Source organism: Pyrus communis, chromosome 17, assembly GCF_041283825.1.
Source record: "Pyrus communis isolate YQ-2024b chromosome 17, ASM4128382v1, whole genome shotgun sequence".
Lineage (NCBI taxonomy): Eukaryota > Viridiplantae > Streptophyta > Magnoliopsida > Rosales > Rosaceae > Pyrus > Pyrus communis.
Genome location: NC_142581.1, coordinates 25,879,526 through 25,904,490, shown reverse-complemented (window position 1 = coordinate 25,904,490; position 24,965 = coordinate 25,879,526). Strand labels below are relative to the sequence as shown.

The window sequence follows — 24,965 nt, the reverse complement described above, 5'->3', positions numbered from 1 at the left end:
CTTTTCATTAAAAAGATTCTAACCTAAAATTTATCGAACTTGCCAATAAATTAGTGTCGAACTCGCCATTACAAAAAATTTGGAATCTTTTGTCATGTTTTATTTTTGGTTAGAATTCTCCGAAATTATGTGAAAATAGAAAGATTCCGGATGAAAAATAAACATTTTTGTGACTTGTGAGGTTTAATGACAAAAACATACAAAGACAGTCTTGGCATGAAATGCAAAATAATACAGATTTTGTAAGTTTGGATCTACGGATGTGTCTTAGAAATCGAAGGGGATTATAAGCTTCCACGTCTTTGCATGCCAAGCCATATGACCGCATAAAACATAATCAACATTTTCTTCTTATTTTATTGCTTAGTATATATGTTGAAATATTCCACATAGATTGTATCTCTAAAAACAAAAAATGTTTAAATATTCTAACTTCAATCCAACTAATACCAATATTTTTTGTAATAAAACTCATACCTGATGGATTGCGCAGGAATTACCAAGTAAGGGACAATATCAGTGTTGTTAGTAGTGGAACCCGTCTTTGTGATAATTTTACAATATATGCATGTTACAAAAGCAATACAATGAAGGTTTGAGAGGGACGAGTTAGCGGCTTACTAATAACTGCACACATATATAGTCTCTCAATCTTCATTTTATCACGTACACAATACGATAGGGGGTGAGGGTTTTATCATTAAAAAAAAAAACTTAGCGTAATTAAAATGAAACTACATAATATAAGTATATCTTCAATTGAATCACAAATCCATTCACACCAAACCGGTATGACCAGGTCTAATTTATCATTTAATTCTTGATTGCAAGGATGTTCAAGTAATTCTACGGACATGTGGAATTTGTTCCCTATAAATTGAAATTTGATACACATTTTATATATGAGAGACAATTACCCTTTTTAATGAAGTAAAAAAAAATATCGAAAAGTCAAATTAATTTGTAGAATTTATGAGAAAGACTAGATATGTCATCTTCAAAACCTTCTCTTAAAATGTAATAGGGTATGAATACTATGTACTAACCAGTCTAACCTTGCAGACCGTTTGAACAAAAAAAAAAAAAAAAAAAAAAAAAAAAAAAAAAAAAAAACCTTTGCAGACCAAGTAACACTGCGACTAAGTTACTATTTTTTTTTTTTTTAAATTTATTTATTTTTAACAAATGATATTGTCTACACTGAAGGAAGAGAGTCAGCTTAGCCTCACAATGAGCTAGTAATAATATGGTTCAAATCCTCTTTTGGCGAAAATCGAATCTAAGGCCTTTTACCAACAAATGAAGAGGAACATCACTAAATCGTAATATCAAGTTGCACTATTAAAAATGGATGGGATGAGGAAAATCGAAGATGACAACTCAAGTCTTCTGGTGCTTGTTTCATCTACTTCTCAAGAAATTTTTTATTGTAACCGAAATACAAGTAGTACATCACGTAGTTTTATATAAATGATAGAAATTTTTATTTATCCCCTCCACCACGGCAGCCCGCCCAGTCTATCACGCTACAAGCCTACACACATGGCGCAACCTCAGTTATCTGTGTGGCTTGTTTGTCAAAATTCAAAATCATGCGACTACTAGTCAACCTTCTAATTGATCTCTCATGGCATTTTTTCAATTATCTTATTCTGGCTTCCCCATCGCTCATATAGGATGTGTAACTTATTGATCATGTTGATTAACTAACAGGCATGTACTGCCAATCAAACAGCTGTAACAACGATATATTCTACTCAAATGGAAATTGGTATTGGGTTAGACCACACATTAAGTCGCCACTAATTACATATTAGACTCAAACAAATACAATACGTCATCATTATCCATATCATTCGAATATAAGATCTCTCAATTAGAGGGAAATATTACTAAACCGTAGTACTAGTTAGTTAACTAAACTGTATGATCAATCAACTCAACTCATATATAACAACATTTTGTTCATTCACTTGATCATTATATGAAAATGTGTCCACAAACCATTTATATAATATGGGATGTAGTGATAAAGAAAGTATGTCCCTCACCATCCCTTTCTTTCTATATACCTCATTTCTTCTATGTTTTTTTTTTTTCTTTCTATTTTTAACACAAAATTAAAAATAAAAATCGAAAAACGAAATAATTATTTCTCGGTGGTTAGTTTTACGGAGTAAAACTTAATTTATTAGTTATTGTAGGTCAATGTTGATACCTAAACCAGTCCACGACCAAATACTATTCCTTATCTATTTATTAGTTTGCGCGTTCGTTTTACCAGTCAGCGTTGAAGACCCGCAATTACTAGAGAGGGGTCGACTCCAACAGATCAAACACGTTAGGCACGCTATACGCGTATGTACAGCCCCCCTTGGCTCCTAAGTTTATCATGAAATCATAAGTTCAGCTAACTAGCAAGAAGCAGGCAATTAAGATATATTCAACGACGATGATGAAGAGCCAAGTAGCTTCCCTCCTCGGCCTCACCATGGCCATCCTCTTCTTCTCAGGTATTATTATATAAAACTTCTTATTAATTTCTTTTATTTTGTTTCGTATTAGTCCATAGTATGCATGCCTGCCGGATGCAAATACTAGAGAGGGGATGACTCCAACAGTGTATGGGATGAGAGAATTTGAGAGTGTAGAATTGATCCATATCAGAATATTCTGATTATTTTCGAACCATGTCACATACGGAGGATTCAGAGTAGATGTGCCATTTCCAGACGAATCAAGAAGAAATTTGGGCGGAGCAGTCATCGTGCCGTCAATAATTCTGATGAGATTGTATCGGCGGAAGATCGAAGCAAACAGCGCACTTCAGGTGAGATAGTTCGTTGTGGTGAGCTTAATTGGAACCATAGATTCAATATTATTGATTGTAATCGAAGAAATTGCCGAAGGAGTTGAGGAATTAGGGCAATAATTCATAGGAGCATGATGAATTTGAGAAGCAGATTCAGAGGAGGGAGATCCAGAGGTCGCCATGGCTGGTTTTTTAGGGTTTGGAGCTTCAAAGAGGAAGACAAGCGGGAAGCGGAAGAAAGGAGGATCGAAAGGTCGTTAGACACGGGCGAGAGATACCATACTAGGAAAATTATGCTTTCATTTCATAAGGAATAAGATTACGTGTTGTTGTATATATATAGTGACTAACTCACTTGTATGAACAACTAATTACATCTTGTCTAACTAATCACTAACTAATTATAAAACTGTTACAATTGCCTTATAACAAACTCAGCGGTCTTGAGTAGACTTGTTTACAATATTACTCTTATTACGCTTTACATTGTAACAACGTTAAAAGCGACGGTAGGGAGTCTAAAAGAAAATAACGGTCGATGATGAGTAATATGGATACATAGAAGTGAGCCGACCAATGCGGTGATGAGAGCATGAGATTTAGATGAATCATCATCAAAGTATATTTATAATAAAATTACTGATTAGTTATGAAAAAGTTCTTAATACGATTTCAAATTTTTTATTTATTTATAGGTAATGCTAGGGAGACTAAATTTGTAGACAAAATTTTGGAAACTAAAGGATATGAAAGCTGATGATTGGTTTATTACTTAAGCGTTAATAAACGTGTTCATTCATATTGGTGACACATCATTTAGTTTACAAATTTTGTCTACAAATTTAGTCTCTCTAGTGTTACCCTTTATTTATTTTTAATTTGATATATTTTACAATTGTATTTAGATTTCAATATTCTTAGCATCTAGTTTTATGTTGAATATAAATGCAGGTGCACATGCAGCGAAAATCACTTTCACAAACAACTGCCCCAACACTGTCTGGCCAGGAACCCTAACCACTAACCAAAAACCTCAATTATCACTCACCGGGTTCAAACTAGCATCCAAAGCTAGCCAATCAATGGACGCTCCATCCCCTTGGTCTGGTCGCTTCTGGGCCCGAACCAGGTGCTCCACAAACGCCACTGGAAAATTCTCTTGTGAAACTGCAGACTGTGGCTCTGGTCAGGTCGCATGCAACGGCACAGGCGCAGTTCCACCAGCAACTTTAGTAGAAATGACAATCGCAGCAAACGGGGGTCAAGATTTTTACGATGTTAGTCTTGTTGACGGCTTCAACTTGCCCATGTCTATCGCCCCACAAGGCGGCACGGGCAAGTGCAAGGCCTCGACTTGCCTTGCGAATATTAACGCGGCTTGCCCAGCTCAATTACAAGTGAAAGCGGCTGATGGGAGTGTCATCGGTTGCAAAAACGCTTGCATGGCGTTCAACGAGCCGAAGTACTGCTGCACTCCACCGAATGATACCCCGGAGACATGTCCTCTCACGGAGTACGCTCTGGTCTTCGTGCAGAAGTGCCCACAAGCTTATAGCTACCCTTTTGATGATAAAAGCGGCACATTCACCTGCAATGGCGGACCTGACTACGTCATTACATTCTGCCCAGATGGTATGTCTACTTCCAGCCACAATATAAAGAATGTGACAATTATGGAGCATGTGGACCTTTTGGAGTTTGCAAAGCTTCTGAATCACCAATCTACAAGCGCTTGAAAGGGTTTTGTTGAATTTTCAGGTCCATGGGTTGAGGGCCCCATTCCACCAACACCGTCCCCACTTTACTACCCACACAATCCATCAGGTATGAAGTTTTATTACAAAAGATCTCGATATTAGTTAGAGTGGGCTAATTCTATTTAAATTGTTTTTCTTCTTTCCCTCTAGCCGATTTGGGATTCAACAGGTTTGTACCCAAGTCAGACGGGTAATGGAGCAGAGGAAACTGGACGGGAGTGTGTGTGAGGGAAACCAAATTGTTTTGTGTCTGCCGACTGCAAGACAGTGCGCCTAAATAATTGTTCTTACCAAGCGTATGCACTTGTTTATAAAATACGGTGTTTGGTCTGGTCCAAACACCTCATTCATATGCAGGAGTTTCCCTCTGACGGCGTAGATGTTTATATTCGCCTAGCACGCGCAGAACTATCAGATGAACAAATGATACTAGTGCTTGAAGCCTTTATTTTTGTTCAAAAGTGCTTGAAACCTTGGACAACTCTAATTATCAAGCAGTAACTTTTCTTTTTCTATATATCTCATGCTTGTTTTTGTTTTGTAAATTTTTCAGGTAAAGGAAAGCCAATAAAGTTAATTGTGAGCCTTACAGTTGTTTGTTTTATCGGTGTATTGGGTGCCATAGTGTTTGGTTTGTGCAGAATGAGAGCTAAGCAAAAAGGTAATTAAGTGAAAGAGATCGAGATGTTGGATTAATATAATGCATTAGCATAGTACCTCTCAAAACTTTGTTAGTTGTCTCACTTGGATTCAGTGTTCGATATTTATATTTGCAAAATCAGGAGAAATCAAATTAACAAGGGACACCCTACAAGAATATATAGGAGGAAAACATGATGAGCTACTGATCTATGATTTTGAAACCATATTACTTGCTACGGACAATTTCAGCATAGAAAACAAACTCGGGCATGGAGGATTCGGTCCAGTTTATAGGGTAATTACTATTATTATTATTATTTTTACAATAGATACAGAGAGACAGACATGAATGCAGTGATTTATTTGTCAACTTTGTATAGGGTAAGCTAGCAGAAGGGAAGGAAATAGCAGTAAAAAGACTATCCAGTACCTCAGGGCAAGGTGTAGTAGAGTTCAAGAATGAAATGTTGCTGATCTCCAATCTCCAACACAAAAATCTGGTCAGAATCATGGGTTGCTGCATTAAAGAGGATGAGAAGTTACTGATTTATGAGTTCATGCCAAACAAAAGCTTGGATACTTTCCTTTTCGGTTAGTTTCACTTGCACTTTACTGCAGTTTCTCATCTTTGCATTCTAGTCAGTGTATTTATTGATTATTTGATGATCAGATTCGACGAGAAGAGCAGTGCTTGATTGGGGTACACGTTTCAATATTATTCAAGGTGTTGCTAGAGGGCTTGTTTATCTCCATCATGAATCCCATTTGAAGGTAATACATAGAGATCTAAAAGTGAGCAACATTCTCTTGGATGAGAAAATGAACCCAAAAATTTCAGATTTTGGATTGGCACGTTCGGTTGAAGGGACACAGAATTTAGAAAATACTCAGAGAGTTGTGGGAACGCGGTAAGACTCATGCCTTTCCTGTATATTCTTGAACATGTCATACGCAACCAAAGTTCTAATGGTTAGCATTGCATCATGATTCATGAACTCTTAACCGACTCCTCCTGTTTTGGATAAAAACTGCTTATTAGTTGCATCATTCACATTAGATATATTTTTGGTAACGTTGTTCTTAAAAGGCAGAACCCAAGCACTTATTTCAGTGACATATATACTAAAGAGTTTTATGTTCGCGCAGTGGATATATGTCTCCAGAGTATGCCATGGGTGGAATATTTTCTCAAAAATCTGATGTCTACAGCTTTGGGGTCTTGGTATTGGAGATTATTAGCGGCAAGAAGAATTCCGCCTTCTATATCTATGATCAACAGCTAGGCTTACTAGCCTATGCATGGCAGTTATGGAAGGAAGGCAGGGAATTGGAGTTGGTAGATGAAATGTTGGCGCCTGATTCATATTCGGCTCCAGAAGTTATGAAATGCGTGCATATTGGGCTGCTTTGTGTACAGGACAATCCGACGGATAGGCCGAGCATGCCGGATGTAATTTTTATGCTAAATGGTTCCACAAATGTAATTGGTGGTCCACAACCTAAACAGCCTATATTCACCATCCAAAACTCAGTCTCTCATCCTCAACCACAGCCTTCGAATAATGAAGTTACAATTACAATGATTGAAGGACGCTAAATGTATGCTCCTGACAGTGGTGGAGGTTGGGATTTGCTGATCTATGTGAATTTGGGTTGTGTTTGTTAGGATTTGTAGTCAGTTCGTATAATTTGTTGTTTGCTTTCCTTTGTTGGTGCTTAGCTAAGCTTGGCCAATCCTGCTTGCTTATGCGGCAAGATGCTGAACCTGTAGTTATATTTTTTTTTTTTTTTTTTTTTTTGGAGGGAATTAGAGACGATTAGTTATGAAGGAAATTCATCTTTGTAAATCCTACATTATGGAGAGATTGAAACTCATAAGTTTTCTTTATTAGTAATTAATCTTTTACATTTTAAGTGGACATAAATTTTTACCTTAATTTAGCGGTGTATCTATTTCAATCTAAGTTTAGATATAAAACGAGGCTTTAATCTAAGTTTAAAATCCAAAAACACAAAAGCTCATGATTTTTTGAAAAAGAGTCTCTGCAAATGTAAGAAAAGGTCGTTGTCGTCGATGAAGATAAAATTGTAATCCCACCATTTGATGTAGAATCGAGGGTTGTAGAAAAAGAGGAAGATCAGTCTCTGGCTGCTCAAAGTTTTCATGATAACACAGTTAAACCGAATTAGGCAAGCATCCTACATCTAACGTCAGAGAATCTTAGTCCTGAAAATGTTTCTGAGAATAGGGTAAGTTTCTTTACATTTCTTTTATTGCATCAATGCCTTTATAGGAGGACCGGATCAGAAATGTTTTTCTTCTTCCAGGGTTGGCTCTTCTTTTGATATCTACCCTGGACACCCGTCTAAATTTTGAATAATAGAACATGGAATGATTTTTAAGAAGCTTTGGAATGCCCTTCCCTTCTATTCCTTTCCCAAAGTTAGGCCTATATTGTAACATTAAAGTTGCTGTTTTGGAGAAACTAAATAGCCATGTATTTTTTTTGTCTTCTGCTTGTATGTGTTGACAGTGTTTAGAATTATCTTTCTGGGTATTATTTATTAGGTCCAGCTTTATTGTCTTCTAAAGAGAGAAAAAAGGAGTCTTTAGAAAGAAACGAAAAGACACTAGTTGTGCTTTTCCGCCTCCCTTGTACCAGATCCTTTTTTATGTGCAGAAAATATAAGTTGGAGTTTTATTTTTTTTTTATTCATCTTTCTAGCTTGTTCTTCTTCACACCTTTGTGGGTTGATCTTGGGCTAGTGTATTGTATTACACTATTGTTGTTGATCTCATGGTATTAGAGCCACAAAGGTGGTAACTAGTTGTTTACTTGAATCCCTTAGTGAAGAAGATCAGCTGGTGTTGCTCCAAAAGATGGAATCTTCAAGTCGGGTTACTGGGCTCGGCATAGAGCTGCTCAATCCATCAAATTACAAGATTTGGAGATCGTGTATGGAGTCATATCTGGTTGGTGAAGATTTATGGGATGTTGTTGGAGGAGTGTACACAACCAAACCTGAAGACGGTGCAGATGCTGATGACTTGAAATGGTGGATAATGACTAATGTGAAAGCCGAGTTTGTGTTGAAGAGATATGTTTCTCATGGGTTATTCGAACATATTATCAAGTGCAAGTCTGCCAATGACATTTGGGAGACTCTTGACAGATTATTCAACAAAAAGGACATTGGGAGGCTACATGACACGCCCCGATCCCAATATTCTCCGAATACCATGATAGGCACGTGCTGGCCGACACCCGAGGGTGACGAAAGCCATTTATTGAGTGCAAATGCTAAAAACAATGGATAAATAAGACTTATAAATATAAAAGAATAATGAATATGCAATTAAGGAACGTGTTTAGAGCACACATCTAATTTAGAACACTAAAAGAATTAATATAAAAACTGAATGAACAAAGGAGTGGGTCCTACACCGAGAGGACTCGAAGATGTCAATGCGGAAATGCCTGGACGTCGGGATTGTATGCCTCGATTCTATGTCCTAAAGGGAGCGCAAAACAAACATGAGTGGACGAAGTTGACATATATATATAATAAAACAGTTATCAACATATTAACCTCCAAGTTTTATGAAAACAAACATATACATATATATATATATATATATCATTATAAACATAGGTTTTCCGAAACCTAGCATGCCGTGCAATGTCTCAAATCATAACTTGTATATATAATAATCACTAGTGAATATCCGATAACCCCCATGCCCCATGCCAGCTCCCCGTCCCTGTGCAAACAACTAGAGGAAAATTACCCCCAAGCCCCGTGCCAGTTCCCCGTCCCTGTGCTAATAGCCAGAGGAAAAACACTTCAGGCCCTATGCCAACACCATAATCGTCGCCTAGGACGAACCAGAATCTATCCCTTCGTCTCGTCGTGGAATTGGGACCACTAGGTAAGTACAAAATCATTGAACATATATATATATATATATTGAAAAGCAACTTCATAGAAAAAATAGTAATAATTCAAACTAGCCTCAGTAAGCATGTTATCTCATAAAAGTCATCAAATCATGCTTTTCATGTATGCATTTCTACTATCAAAACATGCATTTTTAGAAGGGGTCCACTCACAGTACTTAACTGCCGAAGAGCCACGCAACTAGCAAAGACGGAAATGTCATAATTAATTACCCCTAAGCACATAAAGGGTACATTTAGTCAAACTCTACTCAAACAATTGAATTTGGAAAAACGGACTTCAAAAACAGGTTAAGGACGTCGAAATTAGCCTACGAGAGGTCCCGAACGAAAGTCAAAGTCAACACTGACCACTGACCGGGTCAAAGTCAACGGATCTAGGTCAAGGGTATTGGGTATTGGGTTGGACCAGGTTAGGCCTAAAGGGTTTTGGGTTTTAAAGGGTTAAAGGTTTAGGATGCACGGGCCTAAGGCCCTAAAGGAAAACGGCCCAAAGGCCTTTTGGGTTCTTAAAAAGAAATGAGTTTACACATTTTCAGGCCACGCTTTTGGCCAGTTTCTAGGTTGATTTTCCAAGGCTCATAACTTCTTCGTTACTCAACCAAATCGAGTGATTTAAAAACAAAAGTCATAGTTCTCGAAGAGACGAAGAGAATGGTACCTCACACGACGGCTAACTTGCCGTGGTTTGGCCGAATGATTTCATTCTAATCTCCAAACAAGGCCAAATGTTAAGCATTAACTAATGAGAATTAAATTTTGTATAAACTCAAGAATTCGAAGTTTCAAATGTGCCATGCCTTGGAAAAAAGTACAACCAAGATTTGGCAACCTTGGCCTATCAGATACCCAAAAACAAAAATAACAAAGATTAATCCAAAAAGGAGTTCAAAAGTTTAGAACAGCAAACAGCATAAAAAATTACAAAACGTAGCAAATAATATAACTCGTGCAGTACATAGACTACATACTCAAAAGAAGTAACAACCAGCCCAACTTCTACTGCTTGCAGGAACTTTTCCTCTGAGAAAATCACAATAGCCCTGCAAATGAGATGTTACACCAATGAGTGTGAGTCAGCATAAAGACAATGAACATAGAAAACTCTCATGGAATTACTATATCCACCACTGGAGAAAGAAAATTGTTATTTAATAGTCTTAGGGCCTGTTTGGGATTGAGGTGATAAAAAAAAAAAGCTACTATGAAAAAAAGCTATGAAAATTTTTGGTGTTTGGTAAACTTTGAAAAACAGCTTTGTTTCAAAGTTGAGGGTGAAAAAAAGCCCAAAACCAGGAGATGATAAGAAGCTGCAATTTGCAGCTTCCAAAAGCAGCTTATTTTCACCCACACACGGGTGAACAGTGTGCACGTTTAATGAAATATGAATAACCCAAAACTGCCCTCCCTTTCCCTTCACCTACGCTCTCACCTTTCCAGAGCTCTCTCGCACGCTCTTCACCTCAGAGCTCTCTCGCATAACCCGAACCAGAGCGATCTCTCTCGTTCCAAAAACTAGCGAACTCGTTCTCTCGTTCTCCAGGTTTCTCCAGGTAAGCTTCTCATTTATTTGTTTGGATTTTTCAAATTAGGGATGGGGAGATTAGGGAAAGAGGGGTGGGAAGAGCAAAGGGATGAGGGTATGGGTGTCGGGAAAAACAATTGGGGATGGAGGGTGGGGAAAAATTAATTGGGGAAGGTGATATGGTTTGTGGAAAAAATTAATTGGGGAAAAAATTAGGGTTTGTGGAGGAAACAAAAAAAAATTGAGAGAGAAGTTTGATTACTTCTGTATTCGTTTTTTTTGAAGACATGTGTTAATTATTTGTGATATTTGATTTGTTTCTGTCCGTTGTTCCATGATTGCTTGGTTTCTGGTTTTTCTCAGTGTGTTCTCATGCTGTCTGCATTATCTTTTTTGTGGTACGGTCTAAATTCTGAGTAGAGTTTCCTACTTTCAGTAGTTTGTGCACTCCTGAAGGCCGTCTTTTGGTGCAATCAGATTTTAATAAACAAAGTGAACAACATAATGCTAATTGAAAGAAAAAAAAAAACATGAAAACAAGAAAGAAAGGAACGGATTTAAGAGAAGTTTGATTACTTCTGTATTCGTTTTTTTGAAGGTGGTCTGCTTCTGATTTGGGTTTATGTAAGGGATAATTTGCTTTGCTCTGCTTCTAATCTGTGAACTGTGCTTCTGATTTGTCATGTGCTTCTGATTTGTCATGTGTTTTTTGGGTCAAAATATTCCTCAGAAGTTCCGGGTTTATGTTGCAGGTGACACATTAGAAGATCGCAGGATTGAAGATCGCAGCCAAGAAGTCAGAGGGTTTATATTCTCCAAAATTCTGGTTTGTTTTCCTTGATATAATATAATAGCACAAGTTATAATAAATTTTATTATTACTCTCTTTGGTTTTTGCTGGAAAGCTGAATTTTTTTTTACATGATGCCATTGTATTTTCCCTTTCACTAATAACTAAAACATTATTAGCCCTTTTTTTCTTTGGCGGAGATTGTAAGACATGTGTTAATTATTTGTGATATTTGATTAGTTTCTGTCCATTGTTCCATGATTGCTTGGTTTCTGGTTTTTCTCAGTGTGTTCTCATGCTGTCTGCATTATCTTTTTTGTGGTACGGTCTAAATTCTGAGTAGAGTTTCCTACTTTCAGTAGTTTGTGCACTCCTGAAGGCCGTCTTTTGGTGCAATCAGATTTTAATAAACAAAGTGAACAACATAATGCTAATTGAAAAAAAAAAAACATGAAAACAAGAAAGAAAGGAACGGATTTAAGTCACCTGGGGTTTACTGTATGTTGCCAGCAAATAATTCAAGGTATACTCCTTTTGAAAAAAATGAGCAGCTAATCTCCAATTTCCTAAGTTATAATGCAACAGGATGATATCAGGTTGAAAGTAATTTACTGCATCTTACAAATAGATACTCAACATTTTCACACAGCTAAGCAGAACTGGAAATGGAAAATTTAATAACAGTTAGGTGTGCACCTAAACTGAAGCTATTGCTCATTACGTGATGTTAATGATCAGTAAATATGCTCAATAAAAATAGAAAAAGAAAAGACAGATGAAAAAAAAAGCAGTTGTGCCTTCATTAATCTGACGAACCACAGCCGCTACATCTCCACCAGCACAAAAGGCTCTTCCTTTCCCCTAGAAAAAGATAAACAGATCATACACATGTCACAATGTTTTACTTTCGCTGTCTTGCTGAAAACAGGAGTATGATCATTCAATTATTAATTCAATCAAAGCTTTAGTGGATAAAAGCACAGCCTCTATCCATCACAATACATTCTTCTTTCTTGTTTCTCATTGAGAAAGTTTAAATACAATACATAAAACTAGAGCATGGAAGAAGAGTACCTTCACAATTACCAACTTGACATTAGCATCATCCTCAAAGGCAAGAAAATGCTCCAACAGACGAGAAATCTACCAAAAAAAAAAAAAGAAACTAGAAATGAAAACCATTATATTCTTGTTTCACCAAAACCTATATTAAACACACCTTATAGCCATGGAGATAATATCACTGCATGAAAAAGCATGACATAGTTTTACGCAGATTAATTTAATTATCTAACAGTCGATTAAAAGATGAAGCAGGCAACAAAAGACTCAGAATAAAGAATGTCTGAAGACCAAAAAATTTCTTGAATTACTGCTTGATTTCTGCGTACTTTTGTACCTTGGAAAGACCACATTCCCTTCATACTTTTTTACCATAAACATTTCCACTTTTGATTTGAACATGATGCCTCTCGGGACCTTCAAGGGCTGATATGATTCTTAAAACAGTATATACCTTCTTTTTTGTAAAAAGAAAGTTAGAAAAATAGTTTGAGGAGGTATACATTCTTTTAAATTTTATCCTTGAAAATTTATAATCTATTTCATAACTTGAATTATAGAAAGTTGAGTTACAAATAAAAAATAATACAGACACGAAATATAAATCGTAAAACATGGACACAAGATGAAAACGGGAAAAAGAGTAAGCTCTCAAACTCTCAACATAGTCAATAAAGTACATGTTCATGATAGGGCAATATCATATCAAAGTTAAGGGCATTCAACTACCGAGGCCGGTTCAATGTCAATGTCCTCGCAATCAAATTCTTCTGTACCAGAACCTATCAGATAACATGAACAAAACATAAGGCTTCAGACAAATACTAGGCAAGAATTGAAATCAAACGTACTATATTTTTCACATAATCCACATTTCTACAATAACTATTTCCGACCCAATTCAGGAAAACAATAAAAAATTAGAATTTAACCATTGGAAATACAAATTTTAAGATGTCCGATGCCGCATTCCTAATTTTCCCAGAAGCCAAACAGAAAATAATAGGGATTGAATTAAAACAGAAGAAATATAGACAGATACACATATATGTATATATGTATAGTAAAGGGTATGAATAGAACAGAAAATTGGTTCACCGAATCTCCTTCGCGCGGGGTAGAGGTAATAGAAGAAGCCATGGTAGTACTGGAAACGCACTGAAAGTCTGAAACGACTGAGACAGGCGCACGCCTGAAGCTTTTGGATACCGGTTTCAGCTGAATATGGCGGGACAGATTGTTGGGTCTTTTAACCGGTCCGAAAATTGGTTGGGTCCACTAGTTAGAGTGCTGACGCAAACCATTTGGATTTGGCCTAGCAGCCTCTAGGATCCAAGATAAGAAGATATTTATTGGTTATTTCTTGATATATTTATATATATATATATATATATATGTGTGTATATATATGTATGTATATATACAAACTGTGAACCCAATTTGTGATGTAATGTATTTGTAGTTGTATGTGGATCATTTATCGGTTATTTCTTGGTTATATTACAATATCATTTGTTCGTGTTTTAATATATATATATATATATATATATATATATATATATATATATATATATATACAAATCAGTAGTTGGTATCGATGGCAAAGAAGGGGGCATCTTCGTCAAATCTTGTAGCTACATGGAATGCGCACAATATATCAATATTTTGTGATCTTTGCATCAAGGAGGTTGAGGCCGGACATCGTCCGGGCACTCACTTTGACAAAGAAGGATATGCAAATATTAGAGCTAACTTCATGGCAGAGACAGGGCATGATTATGAAAAAAAACAACTAAAAAATAAGTGGGATGCACTTAAAAATGAGTGGAAGTTGTGGAAAGAATTAGTTGGTAAAGAAACTGGCCTAGGGTGGAATTCAAGCAAGGGTACCGTTGATGCCTCTGAGGAGTGGTGGAACAATAAAATTCAGGTTTGTGTATTTATCTTTTAATATGTATTATGATATCATACAATATGTATTAACCATATTCTTTCTTACTTGTAGATAAACAAAGAATATGGAAAATTGCGAAAAAAAGGCATTAGTCCTGAGATGGAGGACAAGTTAGATAGGATGTTCTTGAGTACAATTGCTACCGGTGAACATGCCTGGACACCTTCATCTGGAGTACTACCACCAGAGTCAATAGAGGAATCTGTAGGACAAATTGATTCATATGATGAGGAAGAAACTGAGACTATGCAGGATCTAAGGCAAGCAAGTAGGAAGGGAAAAAAAAGAGCGACTAACCAAGGAGAATTGCAAAAGAAGAAGGTTGATAAGAAAGGGAAAAAAATTGGAGGTGCTGCAAAACTTTGTGGTCAAATTGACCGTCTTGTTGAAGCTTATGAAACTAGGAGTTCTGCAAACTCATTGATGAGGTCGCTGCATATAGGTAGTAGTATTCCGGAAGTGTTAGCGGTTGTTGCACAATTGCCTGGTTGTGAGCCACCTAGCGAGTTATGGTTGTTTGCTACATGTTTATTTTGTTCTGCAGAGAAGCGAGAGGTGTTTACTACGATACAAGATCCTGAAGTCCAGCTGACTTGGTTGAAATATATGTTCAACAAAGAACAATAAGAAGTTATAACTACGAATTAGAACTTTGTGTAGTTTGTACTTTGCATTAAGACTGTGTTGAATGTGGCTTGTATTTTGTGTTTATTGAATGTTGGATTATGATTTCTTGTTAAACGTTGGATTGACTTGTTCTTGAATGTCGGATTATGACTTCTTAGTGATTGTTAGATTATGACTTGTGGAATGTTGAATTATGTGTTAGGTTACAGGTATATTCAATATGAACACTTCTGATGATGATGTTGAGGAGTTGGAGGATGGTCTAATTATATGCACTGTAGCGAGAGCTGTTGAAACATATTATTTAAAATATGTCCACAAAACTCCATGTATGAATTCTTCCCATACAGGTAATATTTGGTTGATGGAAGTACTGCAAGGAAATGATGTGCGATGCTATAGAATGTTTAGGATGAACAAAGATGTCTTTTATAGATTATCCAATGACTTGCAAACTAATTATGGATTGAAAGGTTCAAGGAAAATGAATGCAACTGAAATATTATGAATGTTCTTGCATATGTTGGGACATGGTGTGAAAAATAGATTAGCTCAAGAGAGATTTCAACATTCTGGTGAGACTGTTAGTAGATATTTTGGTGCTATGTTGGATATCGTATGTAAGATGGCAATAGATATTATCAAACCAATGGATTCGGAGTTTCGTGGCATTCCCCCAGAAATAAGGAGAGATACAAGATACATGCCTTATTTTAAGGTAAAATTTGACTCGTATTCTAACTTATTTGCAAACTATAAGTGTAGGTTGACGATTTTCTTTTATATTATTATTTTTAGGGTTGTATTGGTGCCATAGATGGAGTGCATGTTGAGGCTTCAATACCACCTCCGGATCAAGTTCCATACATTGGTAGGAAAGGAATACCGACTCAAAATGTTATGGCTGCATGTAATTTTGACATGCAATTCACATTTGCTTGTGCCGGATGGGAAGGCACTGCACATGATACAAGGGTTTTTCTATCCGTGCTACGGAATCCAAATTTAAACTTTTCTGAGCCTCCAAATGGTAATCTTCATACTCTTATTATAACATTTTACATACTTGCTTTGTATAATTATTACAATACAAAACAAATTTTCAATTGTCAGGAAAATATTACTCGGTAGATGCAGGGTACCCACAAATGAGAGGTTATTTGGGACCATATAAAGGTGAAAGATATCACCTCCCGGACTTTCGTAGGGGTGCCGAACCAACGGGTCACAAAGAGGTATTCAACCACAGACATTCTTCTCTTAGGAGCATCATTGAACGAACTTTTTGGGTATGGAAGAAAAGATGGGCAATTTTAAGGGATATGCCTAATTACCCGTTCAATAAGCAAGTGAAGATTGTCATTGCTACAATGGCTCTTCATAACTACATACAGAGGTATTCTGAACGTGATCGTCATTTTGATGATCCCAGGGACTTTTGTGAAGAAAGCGATAGTAGTGATGATGATGATGATGAATATCAAAATTATCAAGTTGAAGGATCACATGAGATAGAGGCATTAAGAAATAGAATAGCAACAAGTTTGATGAATGCATCTAATTAGACTACTTTCAAGTACATTAACAATATTGTACTAATGAATCCTAGCTATTCACTCTAAAATATTTCTATTAAAGTAGTTTGTCATACTAATTAATATTTAAGATGAAGTTTATAAATATTTTTCTTCTAAAAATAAAATATATTTAGTAATTCACTTTTATTTGTTAAGAAAATTAAATTAATAGCACATCTAGTAATATACCCTTTTTGGTCATTTCACACAGTCACAGCTGTTTTACAAAAAAGTTTACCAAACACTATGATACTGCTTTTTTTTTCCAAAAGCACTTTTACAAAAAAGTTTACCAAACACTTTGCTGGCTTTATTTCACAGCCGCTTATTCTCACAGCACAGCCGCTTATTCTCACAGCAGCTTTTTTTCAAAGCACAGCAATACCAAACCAAGCCTTACATGTCAAATGTATAATATGTACATAAAGTAATGCAGAAAAAAAATGAATTTAAAAGCCCAAAAGTAACTAAAAATCTACTTGAAGTGATGCGCGCACACACATATAACGACTAAAGATGTGGTTTAGAGTCTAGACAGAACTAGATGTTAGTATCAGCTCTATTGTACCAGATTACTCTCTTAGTCTAGAGCCCAATCAAGTGCCAACTCAGCTATGATTAAGTTAGACAATTAAATCATTCAGTTGTATTAAAATTAATTAATAGTGTTCATTTGTTGATGAGCTGCATTAGTTAATGTATGGAATTAATCCAGTTCAAGTAATGAAAAAATAAATTCTCTCTCTTCGAAAGGGAAGTGTAGACTTCTCTCTCTAGCTTCTCTCTTGTAACTTATTAGAGCTTTGCAAATCAATCATAGTGATTTCTTCATTGTTTTCACCAGATATTTCTATAGTTCTACTCTAGTAGTCCAGTTGACAGAACAAATAACAACTGCGATTTTATTCGCTGCTTTGAATGTGTTGTAAAGATAATACCACCAACTAAGGGTGACAATTGATTCCTGTAATAACATACTATAAAAGTAAAGGTATGGATAAAAAGGAAAATGCTTCCCTTGAAAGATATCGGACAAACCTGAAATTCAACGAATTGGCCTTTTACAAAGCGCAACACCAGACTTGATTTCCCAGCTCCAACATTCCCAAGAAGCACCTGAAGAAGAACATCAAACATCACTGTGGTGATCACGACATGCAATACCCAAAGAAAAATAATTTAAGCAAAAATAAACCTATTCATCACATAATGCTAAAATACATATGCCTACATATCCATAATTCCTATGTTTAGGGAACATCTTTCGATAAATCACAACCTTCATTTTAACATGGACTTTTGTATTTGTATTTTGCTTGTGAGTATGGTCTTGGTGAAAATTTAGCAGTCTAGCATTTACTTATATGATACCATATAGCAAGAAAGCTATGAGACCCAAGTAACAGTATATTGTATTCTCGGAGACCCTGAAAATATCAGAGCTAGACCAAGATAAACAACAACACGAAAGAGTAAAACTTTTGGTCGAAACAGCTCGAAATCCTAATAAGCTTTCAGTCCCATTTTTCTCATTGCAGTCGGAATACAAATATGAAAAACAAAATCAAAATATCCGTGTTCAAAGATATTGTATTTGTTTGACTTCCATTTCCAGGGTTTAAAAGCAAAAATAAAAAAATTCTAAATCCACATCCTTTATGTTAATTAAAGCAATCAAATCAACAAATAACAAAACATAAACCCCAAATATGAACTCGCCTAAAAATATGCAATCGTCTGAAAATTATCACAGGTGAATAAGACCCAAATCAGAATATCCAGAAACTACAGCAGTAATTGATCATCACAACAAATTCCACGAAAAAGAAACCAAACCCACATCAAAAACCCCAAAATTCGAACCCCATTTTTTCCTGAAAGCAAAAACCAAATCAAATCCGGCAGCCAAACACAAATTCTCCCCCAAAAAAATAAATAAATAAATTCAACAACCAAAAGCCAATACCGATTTAATCATATACGAAAGAAAAATCTAAACACAGAATCACAGATTAACAAACTGAAAACCCAAAAAATAAAAAAAAATAAAAAAATAAAAGCAATCGTCCTTAAAACAAAGAACAAACAGACAGAACAGGAAATATAAAACAATCCTAAATGCCTTATTTTAATCAAAATTTACAGAGAGCAAGGAGCTTAAAGAGAAATGTACCAAACAATTACAAATCGAGAAACTATAAAATCATTAAATCACAGTGTAACATGAACACCATCAATTAGAAAAGACAAAGCTACATGGCAATAAACATAGAAAGAGTAAACAAAAAGAGAGGAACTGCTTCAGATCCTTCCCAAAAGCAATCTTCCGCAGAATAACAAAAGAGTGGTTGATCTCTGATCTAATCGCAGACACAATCTGCAGAATCAACTTCTATGGAATTTGAACTTGTACTAATTCAAAAACCCTAAATCCCTAAACCAGGAATTCACATAATTAAAAAAAACCCCTAATTCAGAAATTACCTAACATAGGTTTGTTGATAAGTATGAACCATTTGGAGGTGGTGGTCCATGCCATGCATTACTGCTAGGGTTTTCTTGTATACATGCATATGTTTAAAATTGATCGACATGCATAAAGCTCAGTTGATGGTTAGTTTTCTTCAAAGGCAACCACCAACCCCAATGATCAAATTCAAGGACATTGAAGGTTCTGGGAATGATATTCATATATTTTCTTAAAAAATTAATTATAAGCAGTCACACCATATGGCCCATGCCTCTTTACATTTGCCCCCTTCTAAGTTCAGTAGACTATTAAACCAATTAAGATTCATATCGCTCGGCTTCATAAATCTCTACATTTCTCTTTTTTTTTTTTTTTTCTGCAGTCCAATTGACTGCAATCTAGGTACCCTTTTGGCCCTCCACATTAATTTTGTCTGAAATAACATTAGTATGTTCTCCTAGAAATCATGGTTAAAAAAAAATAAAAAATAAAAACCGTGACAATCCACCGTTTGATCTTAATCCAATAGCGGAAGAAATCTAACTCTTGTTATTGTACTTTTTTCTTCTATCGTTAGATTAAGATTGAACTGTGAGTCACCATAAACACACCACTGTAAAAACCCCAAAATCCCGAGATTTATACCCAAAAAAAACATAATTTGAAAACCAAAGATCAAGGTTAACCGATGTAGCAGAATAATTCAACAGAATATGTGCAAATAGTTTATACCAAATCCAAATTCCTAAAATCCACAAAACACAAACCATAAAATACATATCAAACATCACAGTAATCTGGGACAACCACTATCCCTCCCCAACCCAAAAAAAAAAAAAGTTGTTCTGATGATTGACTACACTCAGTGTCCATTGGGATTTAGGGTTTTCTTAGAAGTTCCAAAAACTGGGGTAGTTTTTTTGTTTGCAGTCTTTATTTTTTATCAAGACTTACGGAATAAATTAAACAAACAAACAAGTATAGACACATAGAATAGATCAAACAGAACAACTTACTATGCATGAATGGCTATAGACCCTGGCATAAACAAAACTTCTATCATTCATGATTTGGTTTTTCATTTCTTTTACAAAAATTTTAGAGTACAAGACTCATCACGATAGCAAAAGCAAGGCACTAATCGTGGTCGGAACTTCAATAGAAGCTGTCTAGAAAGCAAAACATCAAGGAAAATCATGGTGCTGAATGTAAATCAATCATTTTTCATACAGACAACAGTTCGAGAGATTGATAGTCACGACATGAAAATATTACTCAAGCCAGCATAAATCCATCTAGGTTTATAGGGTGCAAATTTTTATCAATACCCTAAACTGATACACCACTTTTTGAAGTATTGTGACATCACAATGAAGCAAAAACACTTACCCTTCAAGGTTCCAAGCCTCACAAAAATTTATGAAGTTCACGCATACATTTTTAGGTCTCAATGCACCCATCCTGCAAACCAACGAAAATGGAAATGCATTAATACAAATGCCAATACCGAATTCTGGGATTTTAGTGTTCTCTTTACCCTTGCAACTGAAAGCCTAAAATCCCAGAAAAATGAGCAAGAAGCTTAAGCAGAAAAAAAAAAAATCATATTTTCAACAACCAAAACCCAATACCCATTTAATCATACACAAACGAAAAATCTAAACACAGAGTCACAAATTAACGAATTGAAAACCCACAAAAAAAAAAAAAAAAAAAAAAAAAAGGGAAACTGACCTTAAAACAAAGAACAATACACATAACAGAGAGATGCATCCCCAAAATGAGAGAAAACGAAACAAATAAAGGAACCCCCAAAACCTCACCTAGCAGTCCAACAAAATCCGGCAATAATTCACAGCAAAAAGGCAAAAATGATGACAATATATGCTAACAGTAAAGAATCGAAATAAAAATTGAACTTATCTTTGGAAATCCAGCCACTCATCCGACATGCAAAAGGGAACGGACGATCGGGAGTGAATCATGGAATGAGGGACCTTACTCAGTTCTATTCACCATCCCAACCCCTCCCTCTGTGTTTCTCTCCCTGTAATCCGGACAACCACTCTCTCTTTCTCTCACTGTCACCCTCCCACAAACTGATGCCAAGATCGGCATGGGCATGCCTGCGCCGAAGAAAGAAAGAAATGATGGGGAAAGAACCTACCCCGGTCATTCTGAACTATACCCCTCTAACTCATCATCCTCACCGTGTGATCTGAAGCTCAAATGGGCAGTCTCGTCATTTAATAAAACAAAAAATTTGACAAGCCCAGTGGCAATTTTGCAAATTACGTTAAATCAGGGGGCACGAAGCTTTAGTGGCAATCTCGTAAATGAACTGAAATCTACCCCAAAATTGCACAGTGCCGTTCCCCCCTACTTTAGACTAAGGTAATTGAAGAGGACCGAAGGGGCAAAGATAAGATTAACACGAAAAGGGAAAATTTACAGACATGGCTTGCAATCGAGTTCGGGTTTAAACCACTAACTTCATAACCACTAACTTCATATATTTGTACACAATCAAGCTGCCTGTTTCTTACTACTTTAGGTAATGCTTAATTGGGTTCCTTCTAAAAAGTTGTTGTCTAGGGAGTTTTACTTCTATTATATTTATATACTTACTTCCAAATGTTTAAACTAAATTTGAAAATTCTAAATTAAATTCATGATTATATTTATCTGATACTTTCTATATATACATTAAGCTAATACAAAAAAATATTTTATTCTCCTTTTATATTATAAATAACCATTCAAGAACAACATGAACCCAAATAATTAATTCACCGTAACAATGAAACAAATTGTACAATTATGGATTACAACCTAGCTCATATACCACTCTTGGGTTTCCGGGCATATTAATGGGATAAATTTAAATCGAATAATTAAATACGGAGCAAAAAATAACAAATAACATACACTATGTTATCCCAATTATATATCCGGTTAGTTGTAATTGATAAAGCAACAAATTAAGAAGTCGTTGAGATTAACTTACTTGAATCTCTAGCCACGTGCATGCCGCTTGATTGGATCATCTTTATGCTTGCAATCTTCCTCTTCATGATTGACCACGCGAAACTCTCTAAGTGTTGAGCCTCTAAGTGTATACACATTGATAAAACTAGCAATGAATGATGCAATGATCGATTTAATGTGCTAGTAATATCTCTCACTTTGATCAATATAGAATGGGTGGTACACAAGGTGTTCTGGCTTAGGGTTTTTCTCTCTTTCCTCTGAAGGACAAAACTAACAACTTTTGCATTATATGTATGAGGGAAACACAAGGAGTATTTATAGACTCCTTGTTGCATCCCTATGCCGCACCTCCCCTAGGGTTTTGTACCTCAGGCTTTATGCCATGTGACAAGCCCACAACTTACCAACATTAAATTTGTGATTTGGGCTCCTTTTAATTAAATAAAGCCCAATGCCTATTTAACTAAAACCATGTCCAATATTCTCAAATAATTAATCCAATACAATTTACAATTAATTATACCTTATCATCATCTATATAAAACTTACTAGAACTTATCATATGTGTATGACGTCTTAGGTTCTAACTAAAGTCGGCAATGAAATTAATCAATCAATTTATTTAATTTCACAAACCATAAGTGACATCTAGCAGCATGTCATGGCTACCTGGATTAGTAGAACTATTCGCAAACAAATCATGATACTTTTTCAAACCTTGATTTTAGTTACAATGCAAGTCGATTCTTATATCGTCCATATCTCAATCAAGATTTAATGACTTGGATATGTGTCAAATCACATCACATGGTGCATCTCATGTTGAAGTAGTTCTTACAAACATATCTTGATCAACAAGTACTTCAATCAAAGATTTATGAGATGAATCTTCAAGTGGCTTCGAGGGATATCTCATTTTGTTGAACAATTACCAGAAGGTGCTAGATTTCTTATTGCGCATTCATATACCTTCACACTTATACATATGAATGAACTTGAAGATCACACTATTGAGCCATGTGATCTCATTGAGGCTTTAAGGTAACCAAAGTTTGTATCTACAAATATAAAATAGCTTGATGCCTCAGGTCTAAGAACTATTTGCATAATACAACTAGAAGTTTTGTAACGTTTATAACCATCACGTGTCTAACATGCGTAGCAAGAGACTAAGCCTGGCAATTTCTGACACAACCCCTTAACCCGACACGACATGAAATTAACAAGTTTTCAAGTCGACACGATAATGAATTGGGTCAGGTAACCCAATAAGCACCTATTAAGATAACGGGACGATCTAGGTATACACGTGGGACTGGCTTAGATTTAATCTTGGCCATCCAATGTTTTTCTCAGCCCTAAATCAGACTCTCTCTCATTCTCGAAGGCTAGAATAGAAGTAGCCTCTCTCTCTCTATCTCTCTTTCTCTCTCTCTCAAACTAAACTCTTGGAGCTCAGTCTCGAACCTCAACTTCAACCAGCCACGAGTCCACGACCCTTTTCAATTTCCCTCCACCACACCATTGTCACAACATACAACCTAGTAACCCACCTCCAGTCGATCTGCTACTTTTGTCTTCTATTATCTCTCTCTGCATCGAGCGAATCTTGAGCCCTAATCGAGATAGTTGTTGATTCTTTCAAATTACTTTCAAAATATAGGGTTTTTCTTCGAATTAAGATTAATTTTGTTTCTTCAATTTGGGATTTTTCGTTTCTAGAGTTTGTGAAATTGGGGTTTTTGGTTTCGAAATAGTTTTCGAAGTAATATTTATTTGGTAATGTGGTGTGTGCAAATTTAGAAGAAAAAATTTTATTTTTCTTAACGGGTTGGGTCATTTTACCTGTTGGGTAAATGACCCGACCTGTTATGAACCCGTTAAGATAATGGGTGTGACACGACATGACCTGTTAAGATAACAAGTGATACACGAAAATGAACAAACATGGCAAATACGACCTGTTTGCCAAGCCTACACAAGACCAATGATATCCTTAATGCGATATACATCAGCTTTTCCGAATAGTTGATGTCCAGTTGACTTTCCAAATGGTTTGGAACTTTATTTAAAGGCTAAGTGACTATGGAAGACAAGTCTCCGTGCCTAAACCTCATTTAGGACATTGTTTCCGTACCTTAAGTCTCATGGACTCATTCATAGCATATTATCACTACAATATAAAGCCAAACTCATGAATGAGTAGATCTTGCGCATTTATTTATTAATTAATATGAAGTTGTTACTTAATATCCAATAGTACAAAATTGGCTTTTAAGACACAACTCCAATACAAGTATAATAACAAGACATAAAACCTTTCACATGGAACTCGACATGTTCACTCACATTGCAGGTATAAGGCCATAAAGGCTGAACTTAGAGATACCCTGATTAATGTTCAATTGGTCATATGGCAAGCATTCAACTCCAATGCAGGTATAACAACTAGACATAAAACCTTTTACATTGAACTTGACATGTTCACTCACAATGCAGGTATACAACCACTAAGACTGAACTTAGAGTTACTCTGGTTAATGTTCAATTGTTTGTATGATAAATATTCAACTATAACATAGTGCTCAAACATAGTATGATTTACAATTTAGCTAGATAATAATATGACTACAATAGTGTTTTTCTATTTTAGACTAGAAATCTAATTAAATAATTAATCACACTAAAAGAAAACAAAAATAACTTACTTAAGCTTAGAGACTTGTTTGAATATGTACAGATGAACTGTTAGTGATATATGAAATGTTTACAAAAGAGAGTGTTTACAAGAGAGCTAGA

General features: G+C 35.7%; 2 protein-coding genes, 1 long non-coding RNA gene and 1 pseudogene across 6 annotated transcripts; 3 read left to right on the top strand and 1 right to left on the bottom strand.

Moving 5' to 3' along the window:
* The first annotated feature begins 2,296 nt into the window (after positions 1-2,296).
* On the top strand, positions 2,297-7,119 carry LOC137708541 (G-type lectin S-receptor-like serine/threonine-protein kinase At1g61500). Of its 3 annotated transcripts, XM_088689348.1 has the most exons (9): positions 2,302-2,513; positions 2,713-2,830; positions 3,764-4,444; positions 4,571-4,636; positions 5,123-5,230; positions 5,352-5,506; positions 5,592-5,802; positions 5,882-6,119; positions 6,358-7,119. In XM_088689348.1, the coding sequence occupies exons 3-9, from the start codon at positions 3,895-3,897 to the stop codon at positions 6,806-6,808; spliced, it is 1,779 nt and encodes a 592-aa protein (XP_088545474.1). In that variant the 5' UTR covers positions 2,302-2,513; positions 2,713-2,830; positions 3,764-3,894; the 3' UTR covers positions 6,809-7,119. The 3 variants fall into 3 exon arrangements, with proteins under 3 accessions (XP_088545472.1, XP_088545474.1, XP_088545473.1); XM_088689346.1 differs by lacking the exon at positions 2,713-2,830 and having other exon boundaries at positions 2,297-2,513; XM_088689347.1 differs by having other exon boundaries at positions 2,302-2,830.
* A 4,845-nt stretch (positions 7,120-11,964) lies between these two features.
* Positions 11,965-21,346, bottom strand: LOC148689714 (uncharacterized). 2 transcript variants are annotated; one of them, XR_015958550.1, is made up of 6 exons: positions 20,565-21,346; positions 17,744-17,821; positions 13,277-13,329; positions 12,560-12,628; positions 12,283-12,346; positions 11,965-12,051 (listed from the first exon to the last, which is right to left on the bottom strand). It is a non-coding gene; the product is annotated as an uncharacterized LOC148689714 (long non-coding RNA). The 2 variants fall into 2 exon arrangements; XR_015958549.1 differs by lacking the exons at positions 17,744-17,821; positions 20,565-21,346 and adding an exon at positions 13,646-13,875.
* LOC148689716 (L10-interacting MYB domain-containing protein-like) lies at positions 14,142-15,128 on the top strand. The gene is made up of 2 exons (XM_088689366.1): positions 14,142-14,477; positions 14,553-15,128. Exons 1-2 carry the CDS (start codon positions 14,145-14,147, stop codon positions 15,126-15,128), a joined length of 909 nt encoding a protein of 302 aa, XP_088545492.1. The 5' UTR covers positions 14,142-14,144.
* LOC148689715 (uncharacterized) lies at positions 15,349-16,768 on the top strand (annotated as a pseudogene).
* Positions 21,347-24,965: the final 3,619 nt, after the last annotated feature.